Raw genomic sequence first — 15874 nt, 5'->3', positions numbered from 1 at the left:
TTGAATTAAAATTAAACATTACAAGTGGCATGTTAACATAGTTTATTTTGAATGAGCCAAATAATTTGGTCCATCTTCATTTGGGCAAGATATGAAAGTCCTCAGTCTGTTGATCATCAAACAGCTTAAAAGCTATGAAATATGTGTTCCAACTTGTGTTCTTAGTTGTGAAATTATTTGAATTATACCCAGCAGTGCAATTTAGGACACTGGGATCTGCATGACGTCAGTAGGCCTACCTTAACATCTTTGGGTGTATGTGCACATACAGTACAACCAGGTTTCTTTTTTGAGCTGTGACTCTAGTTACTGTTGATCTGCAGTATTTTGGAAGGTTTTTTAATAAAGCGTACTATAAACAATATATATATAAAAAATCTAAAAAGATTTTTAAACGAATTGGTGAGAGTAAAGCTGTTATTGTAATTAATAAAAATCTATATGTTAGAGGAAAACATCACTGTAATAAAACCAGCCAAATTATAACTTACTCTGACAAATTATAGGGCTGTAGTACTACACATCCATTCACCAATCTTAAAAACAGTAAAGGAAGAAGGCTTACTCACACAGAAATATGCAACTGAACACACACACACTTAGAAGTAGAGCGATACAGACTAAGACCGTTCATTTCCAATCAATCAGGTGAATTGGCAGCCCTGTTGTGCTGCTACTCCGGGGGTCCTTATTTCACGGCCAGCCTCCGTCACTACTGCGTCAGCACTGATGAGCTCAGCGTTACCGGTAGGGAGGGGGAGGAGTTGCTGAACAGAGGGTGAGAGAGATGGAGCAAACAAGGAGAGAGAGCAAGAGAGAGAGAGAGAGAGAGGAAGAAGAAACTGGGTGTTGTCGCCTCTGAGACACACTTGCGCATCACAGAGTAACAGCAGCAGTGTGAGGACAGAGCATCCCTCCATCCTTCTCTCTGGGAAAACAAGGCTGCCTTTTCAATTATTGAAACCATAGAAAGCCCTTTACATTATTAAACATAATCAAAGCCGAGATATTGTGGAGATTTACCGCGCCTCGTCATCAGGAGAGCGAGTTCACCACCGTATAGAAGAGAGCTGGGTGTGAAAGCAGACGGACCGTTTCAGCACCTTGGACAGCGAACATGGCTCCAATGGTGGAGGAAGGAGCTCAGCTCGGTGAGTGTGACCAGTTTGATTCATTAAATTGATACTTGTTCTTAATATGTGATGTTAGTGGTAGACTTGGGCTTGTTCATCTACAAAAAGTACAGAGATAATCATTACACGTCACTTGTCTCAAAAGTATTAGCTAGCGTTATTAGTCTTAGTATGTTAATCCTTTTAAGATATGAATGAGCGAATGTGTTTCATTTTGATTTGATTTTGTAATATAGGTATAGGTATGTTAGTTTAGCCCATTCTATTAAAAAATACTTCAATGGATTTGTCCAATGTGTTTTCCAGGGGCGTGTCTAAAGCAGGTCCAAAATATGATTGGCCCCCCTTGTGTTTGGGAAAACCTCAAGCCTCCATCTTACAGCTAGCTTAAGGGTGACAGCTAATCATCAGGAAAACCAACCAATAGGGTGAAGGTGACATGTTTTACCACATTAATATTAGATAAGTTCATTGATTTTTATTATTAATGGACTTGATTTCAGCAGGTTTTACCAAAGAACATGTGAACTCCGGAAAACATTTGTTTGTTTCCTATATTTCCTCTCGATTCGGCAGCTCCTTCACTGCCGAATCGAGAGGATTCGGCAGTGAAGGACAGATGGATGCTGCCACATCCATCTGTCTGTTGTTGTTGTTGCCTTGTAAAACCCTCCACCCAGGAATTAAGGCTGAAATATTAATGACAAGACAAGGGAGAAAACAGGATGTACAAGTGCTGTGATCTGAAATTGAAATTACCTTACTGTCCTCATTATTTAGCGGCAGTCCCTTCAGGTTAGTAATACATTTTAGATGGATTCTATGCCTACAGCTTTTGCAGGGGAATGTACACCTATATACTGTTGAAATTAATATATAGGCATAATCACCTCTGTAATAATATCATAGAAAATATCATATTGGCCTATATGATTAGAAATGGCAGCCAAGAAGTAAAACTATTGTGAAGTAGAGTCCCGTATGCCAATAACAGGAAAATTCGAAGGAATGTATACATATGTTGTTAACTGAGTGTAACACTTTGAGCATCAGAATCACCCAGGACGAGGCTGCATTAGAAAGTGCAAATATGTGATCAAAAATGTGATGATCTGATGAAGTTAACCCCAGTACAGATTAAACCAGATGAAAAAAGATTCACATGACAAGTGGCCTACATGAGTGATATAACCCCCCCCCGTTGGGTTGTAACCTGAGTGCTTTTCCACTGGGCCGCCCTCTTAACTGCAGGAAATGGTGCGCATTTCCTCCATTGAAATATAACTATTAACTCTGACTGCATGAGAAGGCAGCATGATTGTTGTTGAGTCACAGTTCAAGACCACAAAACAAAGAACCGAAGCACTGAGTGGCAAAAATATCCCAGTAATATGTCTCCATAGTAATGTTGTAGTGATGCTGTAGGAGACAAAAGTGCCATTGAAAGGAATTAGGTCCCTAAAGTATCCCTACTGTTGGAGAAAATGTATTAGGAATATAAATGAATATAACACAGGGCCTATCAGACATGTCTGGGCTATTATGCCATTCTTGCAGTTGGGATATCAGGGTGAACCATGATTTTTTGCACAAAATGTAGTGTAGTTTGTAAGAATCTGTTTTGCTATGATACATAAGCTTGTGAAAATCCTCCAACGTCATTGGAGTATTTTCTCTCTGTGGTTTTGTTACTTTATATGTTCTGCTTCTGAGTTCAGACAGTTTTAGAAACCTGCCTTCAAGAAATCAGTCGCATGATGAGGTTATGAGGTTTTCCCAGCAGTTCATTATTTCACCACCTGTTTCCTGTAGATTTACTGTAGCCATGTTTGAAATATGAACACAGTACTGACTGTACTTCTTCAGGGTTGAACAGATTGCGTTGTCTTCATCTCCATCTGAGTCAAGACTGCAGCCTGCGTCAGCCACACTCACAAAATGGTTTCAATTGTCTAAGTGCAGTAATTAAATCTGTTGAGATGAAGAGATGTTTTACGTGTTTACTGTTTGCTTGTTGCACAGTGTTTGTTGAGGCGTGTGTTCAGACATTTTTAATGAAAGTTATTTTCTCCCCCTGCCCTCTCTATCCTCCTCCATAGTGGCAGTACCAGCAGGTGTTGCTGTGGTGAGTGTCTTCGGCCTTGTCTTCACTGTGTCAGCATTTGCATGGATCTGTTGCCAGCGTAAAAACGCCAAATCCCAGAAGACACCTCCCTACAAGTTTGTGCACATGCTCAAAGGGGTGGACATCTACCCGGAGAGCCTCAGCAGCAAGAAGAAGTTCGCTGCACCCGCCACCATGACAACAAACGACACCGGTAAAACTGATGTTAACGGAAATTGCCACACCGCCGATCAAATGAGTCCGATGAGCAACGGTAAACTGGCCTTAAGTCCAAACGGTTCTAGACCCGCTCTGCATCTGGATCTGGAGAAACGAGATCTGAATGGCAACTTTACCACCAAACCATTTCATCACCACAACCAAAAGGTGCGCAGCTCCCCGGACCTGGAACTACCCTCTCCCCATGCAGGGTTCACCCAGCCTGGGGTGATGGACCGACGTGACCTCCCTTCACCGTCTAGCACCCTCTCCAGCCAGGCGCCCACCCCCGCTGTGGACAAGCCCCAGGGAGAGGAGAGAGAGGGCGGATTAGGGACCCTCCACTTCTCCCTGGAATACCAGCCAGAGAAGAAGGCATTCATCGTCCATATCAAGGTACTCTATGTGTTTAGGCTGGTGGTTTAATGTTTTTGTGGGTCTTGACAATCATTTTATTGATAGAAATGGTTTCATGCATTATTGTCTGATGGATTGATTTGATTTTGATTCCAGGAAGCCCATGGCCTGACTCCAACTGATGAGCAGTCGCTGACCTCTGACCCTTACATCAAGCTGACCCTGCTGCCGGAGAAAAAGCACCGGGTAAAGACCAGAGTCCTGAGGAAGACTCTCGACCCCGCCTTTGACGAGACCTTCAGCTTCTACGGGATTCCGCTGACCCGAGTGTCGGAGTTGGCCCTTCACTTCATGGTGCTGAGCTTTGATAGGTTCTCCCGTGATGAGGTCATCGGAGAGACCCTTGTACCCTTGTCTGGGATCGACCTATCAGAGGGGCGTGTCCTGATGAGCCGAGAGATCATCAAGAAGAATGTCAAGGTAAGATCTGGAACAATTCGGGTGCTTCAACCCTTTAAAATAAAATATTTATATCTGCTTTTTTATTAGTTATCAGTTTTCTTTGTGCACAATCTTTGGGTTTCGATTTATGACACATACAGTGTCTCAAAAACATTTTGCACCGTACAACATATTTATATTATATAAAAGTCTAACCGATAAATTACTTTAAATTGCAAAACTGGTCCAATAATGACTCAGCATTTCTCTCATCGTGACAAAAATGCTTCCAATTATATGATATTAACCAGCATATAAATCAGTACATAATTATCCTGAAATCCATTTACCTATTAAGATGTAATGATATTTTAATCATGGAGCTTTCTCTAACTCAACTGAATGCATTTGCATCTTTCCTGACTCATACTGACTCATACTGCTTTCAAGTGTTAATTTAGCTCTAATGGCATAATAAGCACCTTGAGTGAATTCTTTGAATTTGAATCCAAGTAATACATTTTGCAAATGCAATAAAGCAATTTCCTTTCACTGCATCCATCACTGGTTAGGTTAGAAAAGTGTTATTGAAAATAAAGCCAATGGGGAGGGGATCTGTAATACCATTATGTCTTTAGAAGCTTCAACTGAGATCTGTTTTGTTGTTAAATGGGCTGCTGCCAGTTTGGATGCCTGAAAGCCTTTGGTGTTCGTTTTTGTTAATCATATCGTTTTTGTATACTAGCCCTTTTTGATTGATTTTACCTCATTCCTGAAGAGCTGTAATACATACAATATGTTTCCTCTCAAAATACCTGCAACTCAGCAAACCATCAAATAATCTAAATGATGGCTAATTTGTGTGTTTAATTCAATGAAGAGAATTATAACAGTAACACAGGGACGTTCAATTTGAAAGGGAATCAAATTCACATTTTAACATTCCCAATAGTGTATTGAATAGAAAGCGTGCAATCCACACCGCACCATTATGGATCTATGGGCTTGTGGTTTATCTGCTCCTGACTGGCTGTTCCTGGCAACTGTGAGGACCAAAAATGTACTTAAGCACATTTCCAGTGGGATGTTTTTCCTTTTAGAGGAATGTCATGTGCTTCAGTGTCAAAACCAGTTTGTTGAGATGTGGGCTGATATGCTGTGCTGCAGTACTGTGACCACTGTGACAGAAAGGATCCATGATTATATATATTTCCTGAAAATGCATTGGACTAAACTTGGGTTGTGGCAGCAGGGTTGACTGCATTGCATTAAGTGAACTGGTTAATTTAAACGATGGATTGTAAAGTGATAGCTTAATCCTTATCATAGATTTTGTGGTCCAGTATACAGCAGCGCTCTATAGATTGGTACTACATGATTTGGCTGTACATGAGCATTCCTCCATTTGCAGGTGGAATGGTAGATGATATGTTATTATAGATTTGTGGACTGATATTGTGATGGAAGCACTTTGGCTACTGGGTGGGGGAGGATATGTTCATGCACATTTGTGCCTTCGCAGGAGGAAAGTGAGCTATCTGTTATATCTTTAAAGATCTTTGATGCAATATAGTACTCTAGAGAAGTGCTGGGAAATGCGCTTCAGATTCTGAAAAATATAAAATGTTCTTTCTCCCTCAGCAGAGGATACTATTTCTTAAACTATGTTCTGCTGGCTCTATCCACGCTGAGACTAACCATATATTATTTTCAATTCCCATTTCTCAATCGGGTCCCAGGAGAGACAAATCTCATAAACCTCTGCTGCAGGGAGGAGTCTGCTGTGTCTGAATGCTTTTTAGTGCAATCAAAAGGAAATTAGTTTTAGAATCCATGATGTTGCCTTGCAGTGGGAATCGTCTTCTGATCTCTTTTATGTCATTTCATGTCGGCGGGTGAAAATAGAAAACGGCTCGGCAACCTTAACTGTAGTGGTTTACTGTGTATCAGCTGTACATATTTAAAGTGTTTTCTTTATTTAAAAAGAACATACTAGTTCTTCTGCATTAGAAAGAGAACCACTTTAAATAAAAATGCAAACCTTTTTTGATGGATTGACTGGGCTTTACAGAGTGCAAAGAAACAAAGAATCTGAGATGATTCTGATTTACTCATCTATATTACATCTAGTATTTAATATTTCCATGTGGTTATGAGTATGCTGTGCATTAGAACATTATTTTTTGGTGATACTCTCAGTATGAGTCATAAACAGTGTTCTATCTGATTAGAAGCAGCCCTTTGCTAACAGGGTGGTGGCTCTCTTTGTCTGCATGGCACCAATTTAGTCTCACTGCTTTGTGCGGGTTGGTGTGCGTATGTGTACGTGTCTCTGTGTGTGTGTGTGTGTGTGTGTGGGGGGGGGGGGCTGATCAATCAAGCTAGGGCGGGCACACAGCAGAGAATCGATACAGCATGTCTCAAGCAGCTTAGCCACCGCCCTGTTTTTACCCTGGAGGACGACAAAAAACATTAGAATAGAGAAGGATTTGTGTGTGTGTGTGTGTGTGTGTGTGTGTGTGTGTGTGTGTGTGTGTGTGTGTGTGTGTGTGTGTGTGTGTGTGTGTGTGTGTGTGTGTGTGTGTGTGTGTGTGCTTATTCTCTCATCTATAATAAATCTACACGAGAGGAATGATATAGAAACACATCTGAGGCGCACACTCACATCTGTATTTATACAGGTCAGGGGTAGAAGTTGTCTTTGTCCGTGTGCTACTTCTCATTGCCATGGCAACCATGAGCGGAGGAGTCACTTCGCGTTAGGTGTGATCGCAGCATCCGAGGCGTCAGCTCTCCTTGGTGTGGACACAGATGTGCATGTGTGTGTGTATCACAAATGTAGCGCAGAAAAGGGAGCTTCTCTCTCACCCGTTTGTGCTAGTTAATATATGAGAGTACACCACATAAGCAGGGGGCGATTATTTAGTTGGCAGCCATTTAATTGTCAGCATTGACGCCGTTGGCAGTACAAGCAGCTGCAGGTCCTTTGATAGTAGCTACTTGTTTACTAAGTTATTTATTATTACATAGTTTAGCCAATAGTTACACCCTATTAGGTCTGACTGAATACATGTGTGCATTATTTTTCTCATTTTACCTAGTAGAACTCGTTTAAACGTAAAGGAAGAATATAAATGCAGAATTAGGGAATAGTTTTAGCCTTACCCAACAATAAATGAACAACATGTTTCGCCCTAACATCTCCCCCGTCTCTCCACAGAAGTCCTCGGGCCGAGGCGAGCTGCTGCTCTCCCTGTGTTACCAGTCCACCACCAACACTCTGACCGTGGTCGTCCTCAAAGCTCGCCACCTGCCCAAGATTGAAAACAATGGACCTACAGGTACATACAGTACACTTTTAGCGAAACCTTTCAAAATACAATCCATGCATGTGTGCACAAACTCCCTTCACCTAACCATAAACGGACGAGATGGAAATCATATTGCTCTTCCTGTCAAGCCGCCCAGACTCTTTTGGATGCTGCGGTAGTTGCAGTAATGACACAGCCACCGCACTGAAGTAATCTGATCAGGATGTGATAGAGAGTACTTTAGTGACAAGCACACACACACTCAGTGTTTACACAGCCAGCCTCTTTTGCCTCCATCGCTAACATCCATCATTTCCGCTATATCGATTACCGTATTGATCTGGCCTAGGAACTATATGCCACTCTGCAACCGCTGCAGGGATATTCACTGTGCTGTTTTTTTGCTTTATTCCTTACTTTGTTTTTCTGCTCTTGGAATTCTTCTTCTCTAGATCCGTACGTCAAGGTGAACATGTACCAAGGGAAGAAGCGCGTGTGTAAGAAGAAGACCCACGTGAAGAAGTGCTCTCCCAACCCCGTCTTCAACGAGCTCTTTGTCTTTGATCTGCCCTCCGACGAGGGCCTGAGAGACACCAGCGTGGAGCTGCTGCTGATGGACTCAGACACGGGCAACTCGCGCTGCCCCAACACCGTCCTCGGGCGCCTGGTGTTGGGAACGTCGGTGGTGGGCACGCCTGGCGAGCACTGGAGGGAGATCTGCGACCACCCGCGTCGCCAGATCGCCAAGTGGCACGGCTTGTCAGAGGATTAGAACGCCGCAGTGTTAGTGGATTCTGCCGTCCATGTCTGATCTGGTCCAACCACGAGAGGGCTGGAACGAGGATGGGCGGGATCTAACATCCCTATTGGACTTTCAGTGAGGGCGAGGGGGGAAACAAGTGTGGGGGGGCTTTGGTGTTTTGGGGAGGGTCATCAGAAGTGATGTCATCATCCAATCAATCATCCATTCACTTATCTTTGAAGTTATTGGGGTTCAGCAGTGAGGGAGGGGCATGACAAAGAGAACCCCATAGCTTTAAACGATCCCAAAGACTGTCACCGAAAATCACCTGGTAACATGCAACGTCATCTCCATGGCAACAACCAATTGTCACTGTAACCGTGTGCAGTGCAGAATGTCTTAAATGTCGCTATTACTCTTCTTCTTTTCTTCCTCTGCTCCCTCTTCTTCTTCTCTTTCTCCGGCTCTTCCTCCTATAAATAGTAATCTAGACCATCGTATGAAAACCAGAATGAACCACATCTGACAATGCTGTAAAAAATGTGGATTATTAAAGTTTATTTTATAACGACAATGTTTTCTTCATAAAGATGTAGATTGTTTTTATTTATGTTCTTGTTTTGTACTCTTATGGTTGAGTTGTTGAACATGTTTTGTAAGTATAAGTGGTATTTCATATATGATTACTTATTAAGTACAAGAAAGCCTAAATTAGGTGGTTTGAGAATAGACTGGAACAGACTGAGTGCACTGGGGACAGTTAACTGTGGATGCATTTATGTGCGTGTATGAGAGTGCTGGTTCTGGAGTGTGTGTGTGTGTGTGTGTGTGTGTGTGTGTGTGTGTGTGTGTGTGTGTGTGTGTGTGTGTGTGTGTGTGTGTGTGTGTGTGTGTGTGTGTGTGTGAGAGAGTGTGTGTGTGTGAGAGTGAGCCACATGTTTACTGTAGGTGTTTTGTCCCCCCTTACTGTGAGCACAAAGACAGCTGAAATGTAAATGTATGTACCTTAATATAAAATCTGGCAAGTTCTGAGAAAAAACACGAGTTTGAAGTTTTTATTTCACGAGAATGTGAAGTTAAGTGTCTGGTATTCAGAAGTACACTAGTACCACTAGAAGCATTTAGCTCCTTTAAGGTTAATGGAATAAGTTAAGCCCTTTTTAATATCGTCACATCCAACAGCTTCATTTTACAGAAAATCACTCTGAAGATCCTTTTTCTGCGGTAAAAGCCTCTTTTTTTCTTTTAATATTACATAGGCAATCCATTGATGTCTTTGCGTCCTCACTTTCAGCACCCTGGGGATGACATCATCGGGCCCCTTTCCAGGTCTGATGATGTAATAACTGCTGAGTGGCTAAGTGCTCAAGGATGAAGTCATCATGTCAGAATTTAATATCAGCTAAGTGGTTTGGTGCAGTAGGACACCAGGCTCAGCATGCCCACCACTCTCTCTCTCTGTCTCTCTATCTCTCTCTCGCTCTCTCTCGTCTTACACTCAGTTACATCATGTGTTTGCTGGTGAAGCCTCTCGAGAAGGGTGATGTTCTGCCCTCAGCGGTTCTGACCTGGGACTCCCAGCCTGGGAGAGAGTGCGATGAGACTACTTTCTATTTTTAAACCCCTGCTGTCATCTTTGGAGGAATTAAAATAGACCTGTGCAACGTCGCTGCCATCCCCCTCTTCCTCACCTCCCCTAGCTAACCAATCAGGGTTAAGACATTTAGCTGAGGCTTTGCAGATTGATTGCAACATGAAGAAAATTATGTTTCCCCCCCACACCAACACACAAACACACTATTCCCCCTCTTTCTTTTAAAAATGTTAAGACGTATTGATTGACTTGTAAACAATTTCTCCCAAACAGACCGAAACATTATACTTTTATAACCCTTCTCTGTCTGCTCATCTTTCAATTCCCTTGGCTTATAACAGTTGTGTGTACCCTTTTTATGCTGAGAGAATTAGGCAACAAAATGAAATAGTAGAGTGAAGAATACATTATTGTATGAAAAGAAGAAAAAAAGATTGAATCAATAAAAAACAACATATCTCCCTCAAAAGATGAAAAAAATAATAGTGTTGCTGAAAGATTTTTTTAGAAGATCTCAATGTTTTCTTTTGACAAAAAATGTAAGTTCCATTATGCCCAGACATTGACTGTTTTTCGACCATGTCCTTGCTTTTTGTCTTTCGCATCGATTTAGGAGTCACACAGTTAGAAAGTGCCATGGCAACCGCCTCGTTAGCCTCCCTGAACCTTAGCCAAATATAAAATACACATGTCCTTCAGGTGTCATAGTTATTTTTTATAGCTCCTCCAGAATCTGACGCAGCTGCAGAGTTCTGTATGTGAATGACCAGCATACGTGTGTGTGTGTGTGTGTGTGTGTGTGTGTGTGTGTGTGTGTGTGCGCGCGTCTCCCTATGATAGCTGTAACCACTTACTTTACGATCTCGCCACACCAGTTTGATGGTTTCTCACACAGGGAAAGGCCGATGTCACACTCACAACTTATCTAACACAAGTTATCTAACGTCACACATGCACACACCAACTAACCTTTGGGGATGTTGTCTCACATTTTACACACACACATGCTCATGGTGTGTGTGTCTACATGCAAATTAATGAGAGATGTTTAAATGATTGAATTAATTGTTCATCTGTCTGATTCTTTGCACGTCACTTTGCGCGTTATTGACAATCTTTGATCTATTGACTACTGTGAACGTCTGTGTGTGTGTGTGTGTGTACGAGTACCTCAAGGGTAAAGCCGGAGATGTATCAGAATGATTGGGTTAGAATTACATCACATTACACACATTACAGTCATTTATCAGAATGATTGGGTTAGAATTACATCACATTACACACATTACAGTCATTTAGCAGACGCTTTTACCCAAAGCAACTTCCAAAGCAATCAGTAGTATATTACATATCATTCACCCATTCACACACCTGATGACAGGGCTACCATGCAAGGTGCCACCATCAGACTTTTAACTAACATTCATGCAACATCCAGTCCACACCGATGGCAAAGCCTTCAGGGAGCAACTTGGGGTTAAGTGTCTTGCCCAAGGACACATCGAAGTCGGGTATCGAACCACCGATCCTCTGATTGGAGAACTACCTTGCTCTCCACTACGCCACAGCCGCCCTAGGGGGACCAGATGAGAAGGATGGAGTAATAATTTGAATTCAAGTTCATTTGTTTGTTTTTTCAGCCTGCAACAAGGGAAGGCTCTGATTCAAACACAGAGGAAGATCACTGGGTGGAAGAGGAGGATATGTTTATCCCAGCCACTGCAATTGCCCAGGCTTCATGCAGCACCCAACAGGAAGTGTAAACGTTCTCCTCACAGCCCTCCATTAGTGACCAGACACTTAATCTTTGGCCAAACACCAGACCAAAAGTCAATGTCCCATCGACTGCAGTAGCCCAGGCTTCATGAAGCACCCAACACAAAGCTCAAGCTTCTTCATCACAGCTCTCCATAAGTAACCAGATCCAGATATACCAGATATGAAACGTACATCAACCTCATAAACGAGACATCAGATGAGGATAACGATGATGACCTGTATAGTGCTGTCATTGCCAGTACTGAGGATAAGACGTAAGTACTTTGTGCATATGTTACTACAGTAATACGACAGTGATAAGTTTAAAGACTCCTGTCATTGTTCATGCAAGCACAGTTAATGATAGGTCTATGATTACAATTTTTAGGCAGCCAAAAGAACACATCCCCATTACTCAAATTCTGAGTGAACTCGGTGACAACATCAATCGTTCTGCAGTCCTCGATGGAACAATACGGGGGTTCAGACGGCTCTCCTATGACCCAAATAAAAAAGATGTCCATAACATTTTCTGACGACGGGGGAACCAGGGAACAGGCTGTGGATCTCGGTGGCCCTTGCTGAGAGTCTCTACGCCTGCTGATGGAAGCATTGGCAGAGTCAGACATGTTGGAAGGACCAGAGGGACAGCTCAACTTTTATTGATAAAAAATAGCATCTTTCACAAATTTTAATCAAACATCAAATACAAACATAACATGAAACCAATACTACAAAAGAATCTCAAACCAAGTGAGCAATTTATCATTTTACTGATAATACATTAACTTTACCATTATCCCAAATAGCCATATTCAAGAAAATAGAATTTAAACAACGAAATGAATAGACGTATTACCACAACACTATTGTGGTTACAGATTGCAACCAAATTAATACCCTTCCACTTACACCTCTCTTTCCAAAACTGCAGTAGCGTGATCCACAGAGTGCAAAACCGTGGTAATGCCCTCCCGACAATAATAATAACACTACTTTAGGAGAATCAGAAGTCAGATGGCGGCTGGAGGTACCCAGGCGGTTTTGTACTCTGTGGCTCACGTTACCTCAGTGTCGGAGAACAAAAGTGGCCTTTAGGTAGTGTAAACACATGAAATGCTCTTGCTAGAGTCAGTGTTTGGTTTGTCTTTTCAGGGCTACTGTAGAAACACGGCTGTGAAACACGGCAGACAGTGAAAATGACCCGCTCCCTATGTAGATATGGAGGGCTCATTCTAAGCTAATGAAAACACAACAGTTCTTAGTTTGAAGTGATTATACACTACTGACAACATAGCTATGAATATTATATTATATTTCCATTTATTTTGCAACAAGGATGTTGTAGGCATCAATCCAAGAGTTGGTACCTGATGTCACCCTCATATGTAATAAAGATATTTGTCCATCCATGTATGGCGCTGGCGTAACTTACTGATCTGTAGCAGTTGTATTTCAGAGCGAAGCAGAATGAGGCTATATACCATGTATTTGCACTTTTTCTGGCATACTAATAGAATGGTGGTATGGGTATTGCAACACACAGAATAAAAACCTTCATTTAACCACTAAACAGATCCTGTCTACCTGTTTTGTCTGTATTTGGGTCCGACCCAGTTTTTCTTGAGAAGTGACAGCGTCAGTGTTTTGGAAAAAAATGCAACATAAATGCTTTTATGTTGGTGCTTTTGAAGTTGACCAACAAGTCTATTAAGAGAACCAAAGTTAAGCCAACCCTAACGCTCAAATTGCTGTGTGATTAACATAATTATATCTACAATATTGCATAATAACAAAGTCTATTTCATTTACTATCCAGTTTGGCTTTCAGTGTTCATCAGATCTGGTCTGTTATGAGATGACTTGCCCGACAACACATGGACCCATTTGACAACATGGCATCAAATTGAATGACTAACAGGGAGACAGAGGCTTCCAGGCTGCAGTTTTATCATTATGGAGGTATAAAGTAGAGGCCAAAGAGACTGTGTCATACTGATAGAGCTGATCTGATCAGGTCTATTGATTCCAATCGAGGATTACACAAAAGTTTGGCAATTGATATCATCTCATGTTTACTTAATCTCTCTCTCTCTCTCTCTCTCTCTCTCTCTCTCTCTCTCTCTCTCTCTCTCTCTTTTAATTTCGTTTCCAAATGTCCAATTCGGATTTGTTGTATTAGAATGAGTATTGCAGAGACAGGTTGTGTAAAGTTTACAACTCATAGCTGAACTGAATGGAAACAAATCACGGAAAAGTATGAATCAAATAAAACATATATTTTTACCAATATTAGAAAATATTTAATATTTCTCTCTTTACGTCTTGCTCAAAAACACGCACGCACGCACGCACGCGCGTCAGTAAACGCCATGGAAACAGAGCGATGACCCGACCGAGGTCACCTGTGACCTGCAGAACATTCTGACCTCACTTTGCATTTGGACTTGAACACGAGCTGCAAACCTCTTGTGAACCCAAACTGTGGAGAACGAGCTCTTTGAGTTTTTAACTGCGAGACAAAATCTACTGCAACGAATGTTGTTGGAGAACAAAGCTACTGGATCACTACTATCTTGGGCAACAGAAGAGCCTGAAAAAGGCCCTGAGTCGTCTGACTAGCACCTGCTGAGAGAAGTGGGCTGTGAGCTGGACGATAACCGTGCAGGTAAGAAAACTTTTTGATTTAATTTAGCATTTTTCTTCTTGATTCATCCCCTAAAATCCTTAAAAGTGTTCTCAGGTTAGAAATCAGTGAAACTTTTGGAGTTTAAAGGTGAAAAATTCACATTAAGTTATTGGGCCTGCTGGAAAATTTACAGATTTGGTGAAAAGAGACACTCAGTCGACGTTTTCGTCGTGTAAAATGAATATTTGAGGGACAAAATGTCATAAATATGGCGGGACATCTGTGGAATGTAATAACAAGTAGTGTAGAGCTTTGAAAACACTGTTATTTTGGTTTGAAGGCATCAAAACTTCCAAATTTAACATTGAAATTTGTGAAAAAAGATGGCGCCTGGGCCATATTTCATAAAATGCTAAATATGTGCTGAAATGGAACGATGAGGAGGAACGTCATGACGCACAGGTGGAATCACACCTGGGCACGAGGCCACCCTGAGCTGGTTTTGATTGTTGGAAGTTGACTTATTGTACAAACATCTGCTCCTTTATTTAATAATATTACATAAACTACTTCTTTAATATTTAACATTGAAATGCACTCGTTGTTGAGGTATTTTGATATGTAAAGTAACTGTATGGGGCTGCATGTGCGCGTGCTGTCCAGCATGACACCATCTCCTCCACGCGCTGTGATATGCAACTCATAAACTTTTAAAATGTAAATCCTTGAGTTATGAACTAAAGATGTAACTGTGTTCATGTTGGATTCATGTCGCCATGTTTCACTGTGCGTCATGAGGCTCGTAGTGCAATGCTTATTAAATACGTTCACGCTGTTTACTGCAAACTATTGATGGTTTTTTTAACACAAACACTGGAGTCCTTACAATTGTTTGGTGCAGAATAAATGTCTTTGACTCACGAGAAACGCAACTGTCTGTAAAAGCCGTGCGCATCTACTCCCAGTACAACAATTATGAAGCGCTCTTTGTGTGCAACTAATGATAAAAAACTTTTTTATTCAGAACCCTACACAGTTGCTTCTGACAAAAGTAGTAATACTGAAAGGATAATCATATGTATTATAACTGTTATTATTATTACTATCGACAACATTATTGTCGTTATATTTAATCTGCAGTATGAGTAAAAAATATTTGAATAGACTTATGATATATATCGTCAAAATATCCATCTTTGTGAAATAAAATTCCCCAACATGAACAAATAATAATGATTATGTTTATCATTAAGTGTCTCATGAAAGCAGGATTAATTGATTATCATTCCCTTATCTGTTCAAACATACAGAGGCAGAACTGCACTGTGTTTTATATTACTGTTAAAAGGCCTCTTGTGTGTTGGTGACTTTGTGACTCGTGTAGTTAGTTTATCAATAAGGTTTCGTTTTTTTTAAATTAAACTTTATTGTAATCCAGAAATATTTAATGTCTTGAGAAATCCTTACAGTTTAAATTTTTCCCGCTCAGCTGGTGTGAACTACATCATGGAACGTCCTGCACAAGATGGCCTCCCTGTAGTCATCAGGATCCTCAACATCAATGAAGGTAATCTCCCGATCTACAT

The 15874-nt window shown here is 41.3% G+C and overlaps 1 protein-coding gene across 1 annotated transcript; it reads left to right on the top strand.

Annotated features, from left to right (window-relative positions):
- Positions 1-1117: 1117 nt before the first annotated feature.
- Positions 1118-8337, top strand: syt4 (synaptotagmin IV). The gene is made up of 5 exons (XM_054601855.1): positions 1118-1151; positions 3233-3852; positions 3970-4293; positions 7475-7595; positions 8018-8337. The coding sequence occupies exons 1-5, from the start codon at positions 1118-1120 to the stop codon at positions 8335-8337; spliced, it is 1419 nt and encodes a 472-aa protein (XP_054457830.1).
- Positions 8338-15874: the final 7537 nt, after the last annotated feature.

The sequence above is a fragment of the Anoplopoma fimbria genome, chromosome 7 (genome assembly GCF_027596085.1).
Source record: "Anoplopoma fimbria isolate UVic2021 breed Golden Eagle Sablefish chromosome 7, Afim_UVic_2022, whole genome shotgun sequence".
NCBI classification, from domain to species: domain Eukaryota; kingdom Metazoa; phylum Chordata; class Actinopteri; order Perciformes; family Anoplopomatidae; genus Anoplopoma; species Anoplopoma fimbria.
Note: the sequence above shows the minus strand (reverse complement) of the source record. Positions and strands in the feature narration are given on the sequence as shown.

Coding starts and splice junctions, on each gene's coding strand:
- syt4 (XM_054601855.1), top strand. CDS start 1,118: ATGGCTCCAATGGTGGAGGAAGGAGCTCAGCTCG. Junction 1,152..3,232: donor GGAGGAAGGAGCTCAGCTCG/GTGAGTGTGACC, acceptor CCTCCTCCATAG/TGGCAGTACCAGCAGGTGTT. Junction 4,294..7,474: donor TCATCAAGAAGAATGTCAAG/GTAAGATCTGGA, acceptor GTCTCTCCACAG/AAGTCCTCGGGCCGAGGCGA.